General features: G+C 36.6%; 1 protein-coding gene across 2 annotated transcripts; it reads left to right on the top strand.

Annotated features, from left to right (window-relative positions):
• The first annotated feature begins 3816 nt into the window (after window positions 1-3816).
• Window positions 3817-11262, top strand: LOC117995010 (probable elongation factor 1-delta). Of its 2 annotated transcripts, none has more exons than XM_034982998.2 (7): window positions 3817-3963; window positions 4396-4486; window positions 5512-5601; window positions 6659-6850; window positions 8339-8474; window positions 9903-10144; window positions 11183-11262. In XM_034982998.2, exons 2-7 carry the CDS (start codon window positions 4400-4402, stop codon window positions 11219-11221), a joined length of 786 nt encoding a protein of 261 aa, XP_034838889.1. In that variant the 5' UTR covers window positions 3817-3963; window positions 4396-4399; the 3' UTR covers window positions 11222-11262. The 2 variants fall into 2 exon arrangements, with proteins under 2 accessions (XP_034838889.1, XP_034838913.1); XM_034983022.2 differs by having other exon boundaries at window positions 3819-3963; window positions 4386-4486.
• The last annotated feature ends 1919 nt before the right edge of the window (window positions 11263-13181 follow it).

Here is a 13181-nt window from a genome sequence, read left to right as displayed (position 1 = left end):
ATGTTCACTATACTTAACTAGTACCTAACTAAAACTATACTGGAGTCCTGTCTCGAAAATAAACACTGGAGCTCTGTCTCAAAACACTGGAGTCCTGTCTCAAAACACTGGAAGTCTCTGTTTCAAACATGGATATGGAAAACTTAAAATTTCTTTGGTCATCTCTGACAGCTTACTTAGCGTGGGTTGGCTTCACTGGTTTGCTAAACGTAGCGTGAAATCACTAACAACTTTAAATAGTCACAAAAGGTAGGTATTAAAAATAGTAAAATCAGAAAATAATTACGACCGCCAGCACAGACCAGAAGGGGTTGTTTGCCCAATTTCTGATTTCTACCATATCAATAGCAAAAAATTGTCTGACAATTTTATTATGAAGAATATTTATTAAATCAATGATACATACCAAAGGTAGAACCAAATAAAATATTGGTAAATAGAAATTAATGGTTAGAGAATATTTTTTTGCTTTAAAATACAAATATGTCAATGTAAACTAAACTACCAATTTGGTAGAAAAATTAAACATGGGATGCCTTGACCACAGAATAATATATCGAATTTGTCCAGTCACAGTAGCGCGGTCTGCTATTGCCTTTTGGTACTAAATGAATTGAAGTACCATGCTATTTGTACTAAGATTGATGACCCTGACTACCACATATTATCTATGACTACCACCAGGGTCATCAATCTTAGAACCACAGAGTACTTTTAACATATGGAAATAGAGTACTATCTCGCGAGCTAATAGTGGCAACAGCTTAGTAGCGCCATCTGTATCTGACGAACGGAACTAATATTTATAATATGTACATACCTACCTATATATATAGACTGCTTTATAGGTTCATACCTATACATATAGGACTGCTATGGAAGGTAGGATTGTGTTCAGATTAATTATTTATTAATATTTGACTCCCTTACAATTTAACATATCATGTAAATTAAAAAAAAATCTATAATAATTAATCTGAACACATATTTTTAAATAATAGAAATATTTGGATTCTTATCTTTATTTTTACCAAAATTAATCCTAATCACTCTTCCTTATCCTAAAACAGTTTATAAAGTTGCCTGAAGACTGGGGTCTGGTGCCGAGTAGTTTAGTTTCAAGATATCAATATTATGAATCCAGGTCATAAAACGATCCAAATCTTTTGCACGATTTGGAAATTCATGCAGGACATTTTCTAAACCTGAAAAGTAAAAATATGAGTATCTTAAGTATGGTCACAAGTTCATAACATGTTCACTAAATCTGACTCAATTAATCTAATCACATCTAATCTGAGGTCGGGGGTTCAATCTAGGGCATGCACCTCTAACTTTTCGGAGTTGTGTGTTTTAACTAATTAAATATCACTTGCTTTAACGGTGAAGGAAAACATCGTGAGGAAACCTGCATGCCTGAAAGTTCTCCATAATGTTATCAAAGGGTGTGAAGTCTACCAATCCGCACATGGCCAGTGTGGTAGACTATGGCTAAACCCCTTCTCACTCTAAGAAGTGACCCGTGCTCTGTAGTGAGCCAGCGATGTGCTGATCATGATAGGAATTTGGTCTAGAAAAACTAAAGAAATACCTACTTCTTTATTCAAATAAACTTGTAAATAGGTGCTCTCGAATCGTCAAGAGAATCTATCACTGGATCGGAACGCCCAATACTTAAAGAAAAACCTATGCGTGAACCATATTGTCATCAAGTTCAAGGAATTTAATAAAAATTGCATTCAAGGATTAAAGTAGATATGACGGTATTACAATGGCATTTACAAACCTGCAGTGAACCTGAACAGCCTGGAATACAGCCCCTCTTGTAAGAAATGTTCACTAAACTTAACTAGTACCTAACTACAACTATACTGGAGTCAGTCCTGTCTCGTAAATAAACACTGGAGTTCTGTCTCAAAACACTGGAGTCCTGTTTCAAACATGGGTACGGAAAACTTAAAATTTCTTTGGTCTCAAAACACTAGAATCTCTGACAGCTTACTTAGCGTGGGTTAGGTTCACTGGTTTGCTAAACGTAGCGTGAAATCACTAAAAACTGGCTTTAAATAGTTACAAAAGGTATTGAAAATAGCAAAATCAGAAAACATTACGACCGCCAGCACAGACCAGAGGTTTTTTGCCCAATTTCTACCATATCAATAGCAAAAAATTGTCTGACAATTTTATTTTGAAGAATATTTATTAAATCAATGATACATACCAAAGGTAGAACCAAATAAAATATTGGTAAATAGAAATTAATGGTTAGAGAATATTTTTTTCTTTAAAATACAAATATGTTAATGTAAACTAAACTACCAATTTGGTAGAAAAATTAAACATGGGATGCCTTGACCACAGAATAATATATCGAATTTGTCCAGTCACAGTAGCGCGGTCTGCTATTGCCTTTTGGTACTAAATGAATTGAAGTACCATGCTATTTGTTCTAAGATTGATGACCCTGCTTAGAACAAATAGCATGGTACTCTTATGGTACTTCAATTCATTTAGTATCAAAAGGCAATAACAGACCGCGCTACTGTGACTGGACAAATTCGATATATTATTCTGTGGTCAAGGCATCCCATGTTTAATTTTTCTACCAAATTGGTAGTTTAGTTTACATTAACATATTTGTATTTTAAAGCAAAAAAATATTCTCTAACCATTAATTTCTATTTACCAATATTTAATTTGGTTCTACCTTTGGTATGTATCATTGATTTAATTAATATTCTTCAAAATAAAATTGTCAGACATTTTTTTGCTATTGATACTCTGTGACTACCACAGATCACACTGAACTCACAGAGTACATTATACTGAACTTACTCTTATTAGAACGTGACACAATGATAATCTTTTGTCCTTATCACCGTGGCCACTTTTTTGTTTGTCAAGATGTATTTGTACATGAGATCTTGACAAACAAATGTTATGTTGACTCAAGTATTTTAAACTCAATTTTAAAGAAATAATTGATTTGTTTTTGTTTTTGATGTTATTGTGCAATGGTGGGTTGCAGTATTAGTACTAGGCTACATTAGCCGAAGCGAACGTAAAATAGACGGAATAACATTTCACAAGTAAGTACCTCTGCTTGAGCGAGAGGGGCTGAGGGGGCCACGCTAGTTGCATATCTGGTATAGCTTATGCTCGCAACTTCATCCGCGTGGTCTACACAAATTTCACTCCTTTAGGACTTGAATTTTCAAAAATCCTTTCATAGCGGATGCCTGCGTCATAATAGCTATCTGCATTCAGCCCAATCCGTCGAGTAGTTTGAGCTGTGCGTTGATAGATCAGTCAGTCAGTCACCTTTTCCTTTTATATATTTAGATAGGTATCTGTGAGTTGCCCCCTCATCTAGGTAATATATCTATGACATCTGTGTGTTTTGAGGAGTGAGGATTATATTCAATACTCTGGGATTTTTATCACAGCAGAGTACAGTGCGACAAGGCTATCTTGGCGCGTGGCGAAAATTGGAACTAACGTTGCCGTCAAGTGTCCCCTGTGTTCTTTTGTTCTCCAACAGTGCCCCCCTGTCAATGTCATTGAAGTGCCAAGAGAGCCTTGTCGCACTGTATAGGTATAATCCATATTTATAATCACTACGATTTTTATTTTTATTATACAAAGCTTCACCTGTCTGCGCTTGACCCTTTTATCTTTTATTTCTGGTCGGTGCGCTTGACCGTCTCGGAAGCTCTGAAGGAAGATTAATTTATTTACGACTTTTAGGGCTCCTGTAAATTATTATTCTGCATTTTTTCACCTGGCAGCCCGAGTGAAGTGCAAAGGCTGCGTGTCCTGTCTCCGGTCACGGTGTCTCTTTCTCATTGGTACTTTCAAGTACTCTGTGGTACTTTCTGAACTTGGTGGGTGGGTTCTTTGACCTTTCGTTTCAAAATTTTGAATACCTATTTGCAACCCCTTCGCCAAGAAAAACTTTGTAACGTAAGTAAAATTATCTGGACTATAATAAACAATTATTGCAAAAGTGTGTACCTAACTAACATAACTTATAATACAAGTTATTTACTTAAATATAATTTTTATCATTAGTATGAAATTATTGTTATTATTTCAACTTGCCGTTGCCGCATTTCTAACCTAAACAGTAAATTAAACTCCTAAAAAGATTTTCTTTCATTTACTTACGCGAAAGATAGTAAACTTGCATTTAAAGATTTCAGTAAACTTATAAGTTTACCTAGTAAGTTCCTAAGTTTATTAAAATGTAGGTAGGTAGGTAGGTAATTTACTAGTATGTACGTGTAAGCACTTTCTTAATAAGTGAAACCATAGGTTGTTCCTATTGTGTACACTTTGACCTAATATTTACTATAAAAGTGCATAACCTAAGGCATTCAAAAAAGTTTGTTTCAGAAAAATGTCTGCTCTTGCACATGAAAAAGTTTGGCTAGAAAAAACTATCTACACAGATGCAGAACGCAATTATTATGAATCCCTTTCAAAGGTAACTAAATATTATTTAATATTTTTACATAAATCTTACTAGGTACCTAGGTACCAGTAAGATTTATGTAAAATTAATGTAGGTAGGTACTATAGTACTTACCTACTTAATATTATAAATGTAAATGTATGGAAGTTTGTTATTCTTCCACGTCATCTTCGCTCTGGGTTGGTTTCCCCACTTAATTGTTTCCGTCTGTTATGTGTTCTTCCACACCATAATGACTGAACCAGTTTGACTGGGAATGGGGGTTGCTTATATCCTGAATTAACATGGGCTAATTTTTACCATGAAACATCAGAGTTCTCATGGGATTATTAAAAAATCGAAATCCATGCAGACAAAACCAGCATCCCGTCCAATATTAGGCCACATCATCACTTCCATCAAGTGTGATTGTGGTCAAGCATGTGCCTATAATGAATAGAAAAAACCCCCACACACAGTACATATCAGCAGGTTCATTGGTCTAGTCTAGTGGCTACCTTATCCAGCTGCAGGACATGGGGTCCTGGCTTTGACTAAATAGTTTGAGTTTTTCTGTTCAGAAATACTAGAAACCCGGAGTTGGAAAGTTGGCTGTGTTAAATCCCTGTGCCTCAGAAATCACTATAAATAGCCAACAGTCTTATGCCTAACCTCTCACCAGTTGTGTTAAATTGCCGACCCATACTGGAATAGCATGGCATGGCATTGGAATAACATCTAAGTGTGGAAAAGAAAATACATCCATATTAATGTTATAAATATGTCAACTTTTCACAAATCACTGCTGACCAGATCTTTACAAAATTTGGTATTGAGAGAGCTGGCAGCCTGGAGGCAGATATACAATACTTTTCCTGGAAACTCAAAGAGTTCACACTGGATTTTTATGAAATCTATATCTACATAAGACAAAGTCGTGGGCATTAGCTAGTAGGTATACTACATAGTAGTAGGTATACTAGGTAGGTAAGGCAAAGAAAAATTCTGAATTTACTTTGTTTTATTTTGTGTGACTTAATCTTTTATCTATGTCGTAGGGTAATCAAGCACCTGCGGTTGTAACAGGGTCAGTACTAGCCAGTGAAGTAGCGAAAGCACGGCAACATATCAAGAACTCCCTGGAATGTGTAAGTTGAAATCGCACACCATGCGCTCTAATTCCGTAGAGTAAAATGGACAAAATCGTCACTGTGTCATCACCACCGCCACCGCCGCCGGAGAGAGTACTATTCTCTCTCATGTTCCCTTCATCTCTGCTGGTCATTGTGTTGCTCTGACCTACGTTGTAGGCTAGGCTGTTTGTGGTCTAGGTTCGACAACAGTGTCAGGTAGAGCATAACACAATGACCAGCAGCTGCTGGAGAGGCAAAGGCGGGAGAGAACAGAGAATGCTCAGCCAGTGGCTTGATGCATCTCGAAGTCTAAATCAATAGTGTCAGTCAGCGTACATAATGACCAGCAGAAGCAAAGTAAGAGTTAGAGAATAATTCTCTCCATAGCAGCGGTAATGGTGACGGCGACGTGGTTACGATTTTAGGGTCGGTAATGGAAAAAAGGAACCCACTGGCTCATGACACCGTGTTTGCTTTTTTGAGAACCAGTGGTCAAAAACTTTTTCTCACATATTTTTGGAAATAAAGATTGTTATTATTTAAATAAGGTCAATTAATTGTCTGTCTGTTGTGTCTGTCAAGAAACCTATAGACCCTATAGGGTACTTCCCAGTTCCCACTGACCTAGAATCATGAAGGGCGTGCGGGTGTGCAGGGCGTCTCCCCGCCTTATACCCCGATTGCCATCTCAGCCAGATGAAATGGCAGGTCTTATAGCACACGTAAGGCGAAAAATCCGAAAACTGAATTTGTGGTCACATCACAAAAAAAAAAATTAAAATGTGTTCACGAACAAACAATTAGTATTTGCAACTTTCAAAGTAAGATTCAAATACCAAGTTGGGTTCAAGTAGGTAATTAAATATCACTGTCAAAGCAAGTGATATTTAATTGCCTACTTAAAACAGTAATTGAAAAGTTCGAACCCCGATCTGAACAGGAGGCGGACATCTTAATCCCTAGGCTATCTATAGTGTTGCAAAAGCAAAATGAGTTGTCAATTTATAGATTCACAATATTTTACTGTGATTTTAGTTTAGATTTAGTTAAGTTAAAATTTTCAATTTTACAGATGGATAGCGTAGCTGCATTGGCCGGAGTGCCAAACACTGAAATCAGTAACAAGATTAACAGTTTTAAAAATGAAAATTCGGAATTGAAGAAGGCTATGGATGAGCTACGCAAGCAGGTTTTTAGTCTACAAGTGAGAGTTGAATCATTGGAAACAGCCACCTCAAGCTATGCCAAATCAGAACCACCTAAGGTATGTGTACTCTAATGCCAGAAACACTTATGTCAGTCCACAACATGTCACACCATATTATAGATTACAAGAATGAAAGGTGAATCAATGGAACATAGAAAACAGCCAGCTCAAGCTATGCCAAATCATAACCACCTCTGAGGTATGTGTACTCTAATGCCAGAAACACTTATAACATGTCAGTTTGCAACAAGCCACACCATATTATAGATTACAAGAGTGAAAGTTGAATGAATGGAACATTGGAAACAGCCAGCTTAAGCTATGCTTAATCAAAACCACCTAAGGTATGTGTACTCCAATGCCAGAAACACTTATAAAGTGCCATTTAGACGGGAGGCGATTCTCGCACGTTTCCGTTCGAGAAATCGTATGCTATTATCGCAAGCAATAATCACCATAACATTATCGCATCAAAATGTTTACATAGAGGCAAGAACTAAATTCTCGCCTACGATTATGTCATACGAGATTCGTAAGGAAATTATCACTAGGCGATAATTGCCTGCATCTGTTTAGACGGCGAAATTATAGTAAGAAGTTTCTAGCTTACGAGAATCCCGACTTGTGTAAACATGAACTCGTATGCTATTTTGTCATGTTCATACGAGTATCGTACCAATCGGTTCGAATCGTTTTGAGTGCGAGATTTGCCATTCGAGTTTAGTGATGAATGTAAACATGTCGCATTTATCCTTCAAATTTTCAGTTAATCTTAAATATTGCTTCTTCATCTTCCAATTGTCATTCAAGGCACAACGTATTAGATGCTCCAAGAGCGTTTCTTCTCGCTATCCATTTTTTAACCCAACATCTTTTTCCTTTTATTAAGTATTTCTTGTCTAAGAAGAGCAGACATAATTAAAACACCCTCGCGCAGTTCACTCATGGTAGCAACTGACACAAAAACTTGCGATTATTGCTTTAAAATTCTGTCTACACGGACACAATCAATATTCCATGCGAGGCAATTCTCGCCAAAGTGGAAATGCTATTATAGCATGATCTTCTTTCGATAATGTTATCATCGATACGAGAATCCCCCCTGTCTAAATGGGCCTTTACATGTCAGCCTGCAACAAACCACACCATATTATAGATTACACGAGTGAAAGTTGAATCAATGGAACATTGGAAACATTCAGGTCAAGTTTAGCCAAATCACAACTACCTAAGGTATGTGTACTCTAATGCCAGAAACACTTATAACATGTCAGTCTGCAACATGCTACACCATATTATAGATTACAAGAATGAAAGTTGAATCAATGGTACACTGGAAACAGCCAGCTCAAGCTTGCCGAATCAGAACCATATAAGGTATGTGTTCTCTAATACCAGAAATACTTCAGCATGCCACACCATGTGGATTACAACTGAGAGTTGAATCATTGGATACAGCCAGCTCAAGCTATGCCAAATTTCCATTTCTTCTACTCACCCCCGCTTATTATTGGTTTCATTGTAACATTTCATGGATTGTTTTAGGCAGCAGCAGCTAAAGTGTCTGAAGATTCTGATGATGGAGTTGATTTGTTTGGATCAGATGATGAAGAGGAAAATGCTGAAGCAACTAAGCTGAGAGAAGAGCGTCTTGCGGCATATAATGCAAAAAAGTCCAAAAGTTTGTACTTTTGTAATATTTTAGAGTCAAGGCAAACATATATTACTATTCAGTGTTTTTTAGGGTTCCGTAGCTCAAAAGGAAAAACGGAACCCTTATAGGATCACTTTGTTGTCTGTCTGTCTGTCGGTCTGTCAAGAAACCTACAGGGTACTTCCCGTTGACCTAGAAACATGAAATTTGGCAGGTAGGTAGGTCTTATAGCAGACATTCGGGGAAAAATCTGAAAACCGTGAATTTGTGGTTACATCACACAAAAAAAATTTAAGTTGGGGTCATGAACTAATAATCGGCTACTTGACAATTTTTTTAAGTTGGTCTTAAATGGTTTTGAGACCAACTTAAAAAAATTGTCAAGTAGCCTATTAGTATTTTCAATTTTTGAAGTAAGATACTATATCAAGTGGGGTATCATATGAAAGAGCTTCACTTGTGTATTCTAAAACAATTTTTTTTTTTTTTATGAATCATAGATTTTGAATTATCGTGCAATATGCCGAAAAAATACGTCACTCACACGTACGGAACCCTCGTTGTGCGAGCCTGACTCGCACTTGGCCGGTTTTTAAACTTGGACAGTATGGGGGAAATCCAAAACCATAGGAGGCACAGGAAAACTGTCTTAGGAATTAGATTTTTTTTTTAATTACCGATCGACTCAGTTTCATGTAAGGATCATTTCACCGTATCGACAGAACGCTCTGAAAAGAGTGTTCTTTACTTGTTCATTGCAGCGGTAAAATCTTCGCGCGATCATGTTGCATCTTAAGTCAAGTGCCCTCCTCTCGCGCTCAATACATATATATGGTTATCATCACTGAGGTCATCACTATGGCCTAACCTAACCCATTTGTTTTGATAAGAGATCTCGATAGTGGCTGGCGATGGCTTGAGATGATTGATTGACATATCTACTACACGAAGTTGAAAAGAGGAACATTTTTATGGCACTCCAAAGTTTTAAAAAAGCTCATTTAAACCATAATTCCCACACGTCATTATTCATTATACCACTACAGGTGTTCTGAACACGCGCATAACAATTAAAGCAAGGTGAGATGTCATATTGAACATCAATTGAACCATTAGTGTTATTAGGTTACTTACCTACCTACCTACCAGTATACATACAAATTGTATGAAAAAATATTTACTAAAATTTGATTAACTTCTAAGGTCCCGATTTTTTCTTTCGATACAATGAAATGATCCTTACATAAAACTGTGTCGATCAGTATTAAAAAAAATTTAGTCAATTTCGTCGATTTTTATGGACAACTCATTATTAACCAAAATATAATCATGATGACTATATTAATATGCTTTGTCTCGCTCCTACTTTTTATTTTATTTTAAGAATATCTTCTATCTACTATCTTTCCATTTTTGATGAAACTAATAAATAACACATGATTGTCGTAATTTCAGAACCAGTGCTTATTGCAAAATCAAATATTATATTGGATGTAAAGCCGTGGGATGATGAGACAGACATGAAAGCAATGGAAGAAGCTGTTAGAAAGATCAGCAATGACGGATTGCTCTGGGGCGCGGCGAAATTTGTACCTTTAGCGTTTGGTATCAAAAAACTGCAAATATCTTGTGTTGTTGAAGACGAAAAGATATCCGTTGACTGGCTAACTGAAGAAATTGAGAAGCTGGAAGACCTTGTAAGTTAACCAAAACAGATATTTTAGGTAGATTATGAGCAGAGGTGGACAAAGTTAATCCAATAGTTAACTTCGTTAATCGTTGAATCGCTACTTAAAAAGTTCGAAAGTAAAAAACTTCGATAGTTAATCGTTGAAGGGAAAGTTTTTCAAAAATTAAGTTTAATGTGGAAAGGTAATCATACTACACTAGGTGCGCATTATTCCACACTTTCCATTTGCTAAACAATCCGGTATTTGACAACTAGTCAAATCAGTATCTGTTTATCAAACGTCAATACACGCGCTTAGTATGCGAGCTTCTATGAAATACTGGCATGTGACGTCACAATGATTTGACGTGCTTTTTTAGTTTAATGGATATTACACTTTCAAATGGATATTACAGTTAAAACTAACAAGGGACGTGGATTTTACGTATTTTTGAAGACCCTCTATTTAATAATCACTGAGAAATAATTTATTTTCGACATCAAATACCGTATTGTGTACCCGTGATAATCCGTACTTTTATACTAATATAATAAATGCGAAAGTGTGTCTGTCTGTCTGCTAGCTTTTCACGGACCATCAGTATAACTGATTTTGAGGAAATTTGGTACATAGTTAGCTTACCTCCCGGGGAAGGACATAGGCTACTTTTTATCCCGGAAAATTAAAGAGTTCCCAAGGGATTTCACTTTTTAAAAAAACTTCACTTTTTGAAAAATCCACGCGGCGGAAAAGTCGCGGGCATCATCTAGTTTAGAATAAGGAAGAAATTGCAACAGTTAACTATATCTATACTAATAAATAAAATTGAAGTGTCTGTCTGTAATTTAGAAATAACTACTTACCTTAAATTAACCTCATATGGTTACGTAGGTACTATAACAGAATCACATGTTTTCAAAATTTTATTATTAGTATAGATAAGATAAAATATGTCGCACTTATAAAAAGTTAACATAATAATCATACTATTGTCTTATAACTTTTTTCTTCAAATATTATTTAAATCGTTTGTCGTGATAATAATCTTACGATTTTATATTTCAGGTGCAAAGTGTTGATATTGCTGCATTCAACAAGGTGTAACAAAGAAAACAATTTTTGATTTTATTAAATTCTAGAATTCATTTCTGACTTTCTTTTCTACACCTTCTAACCTAAGAAAATAAGACCAACCCAGGTCACAATAATTTATGTTTCTAGTAAGTAGGTAACTATTATAAAATTTTTAGATATAGATTTTAATAGAACTTTTGTACTACATGTACCCCAAAAGTCGATGGATTCATACGATTCATAATGGACCAACAAGATCCCAGTCTGCCAGAGGTGGCCAGAGGATACTTATTTTCTTAGAAACAAAATGTGTGGGATGAGTAGTTTTAGTGTAAACTTTTAATCCATATCCATACTAATATAAATGCGAAAGTATGTCTGCTAGCTTTTCACGGCACATCCGTTCAACCCGATTTTGACAAGATTTGGTACAGGGATATCTTGCAATCCGGGGGGAAGGGCTACTTTTTATCCCGGAAAATCAACGAGTTCCGACGGGATTTTAAATAACCTCAATTCACGCGGGTGAAGCCGCGGACATCATCTAGTGTACCATATTTAAATATCATCATCATCAACCGATAGACGTCCACTGATGGACATAGGTATCTTGTAGGGACTTCCACACGCCACGCTCTTGCGCCGCCTGAATGCAGCGGCTCCCTGCGACTCGTCTGATGTCGTCCGTCCGTCTACTGGGGGGTCTTCCAACACTGCGTCTTCTGGTGCGAGGACGCCATTCCAGCACCTTGAGACCTCAACGTCTATCGGTTTTAGGAACTATGTGCCCTGCCCATTATTGCCACTTCAGCTTCACAACCCGTTGAGCTATGTCGGTTACTCTAGTTCTCCTACGGAGAGTGGAGAGGGCGGGTAAAGAGGCGCGAGGGGTGCAACAGATTGACGTGATTTTTGCATAGATATAGGTAAAGACCTAGAGAGTGAGATAGTCTACTCCGGATAACTTATCTCCGGAGTGAGAAAGTTATTCCGGAAAATCAAAGAGTGCCCATGGGATTTTTAATAACCTAAAATCTACGCGGACGAAGACGCGGGCAACGGCTAGTAGTTAATAAGTTTTGTATTTTATTTACTAAAACGAATATAAAGCCTACAAAGTAATGAGTTAAACAAAATACGAGCGCGAATTTTTTCTCAATTTCTACAAGTGATTTGAACGGGGGCCTCCAACTCCTAACTTTTTAGGGTCCCGTTGGCACCCTTCGGGAACGGTACCCTATTACTAAACCTCACCACTGAATACCTACAATACACAAATGACACCATATACCTGATCGTTAGTTATGATAGGAAAGACCCATGGCAAACCGTAAAAAATGTAGGTAGGTAGGCAGGTAAACAATAGCTAAAACAATTTTTATACCGGCTACTGGCTAGGTAGGTACTACGTTGGTAAGTATTTCCTTTAAGTCCGATCTACTTAGACCCATTGATATTGGGTAACTCACAATCACATTTATCAAAATATGTACCTAGCCGTTTAGAAAAAATTAAAGATATTATACTTACCTACCTAGCTACAGGCGACTGCTTCGTTCCTAACTAGCGCCGCGTGGATTTAGGTTTTGAAAAATCCCGTTGGAACCCTTTTATTTGTCGGATAAAAAGTATCATGTATGACTACAGGTCTTTAACTTTATCCATACAAAAATCACGTCGATCCGTTGCTCCGTTGGGGCGTGATTGAAGGACAAACCAATAAACTAACAAACAAACACACTTTCGAATCTATACTAATAAATAAAATTGAAGTGTCTGCTGTTAATAAAAAAAAAAAATGTCATTTGAATTTTTCAATCAATTTTTTTTTAATGTCTGGTAATAAAAAAATCTAAAAAAATAAACGTTTTATTTCTATCATCCATTTATAAAGATACAAAAAAACAACTATCGATATTACCTACTCATCGACTGCAGTAATGCACAAGAGCCGTGTCATAGGGCTCGTGAGTGGGAAAGAGAGCGAAAC

This window comes from Maniola hyperantus, chromosome 2 (assembly GCF_902806685.2).
Source record: "Maniola hyperantus chromosome 2, iAphHyp1.2, whole genome shotgun sequence".
Lineage (NCBI taxonomy): Eukaryota > Metazoa > Arthropoda > Insecta > Lepidoptera > Nymphalidae > Maniola > Maniola hyperantus.
This window is presented reverse-complemented; position numbering and strand designations above follow the sequence as displayed.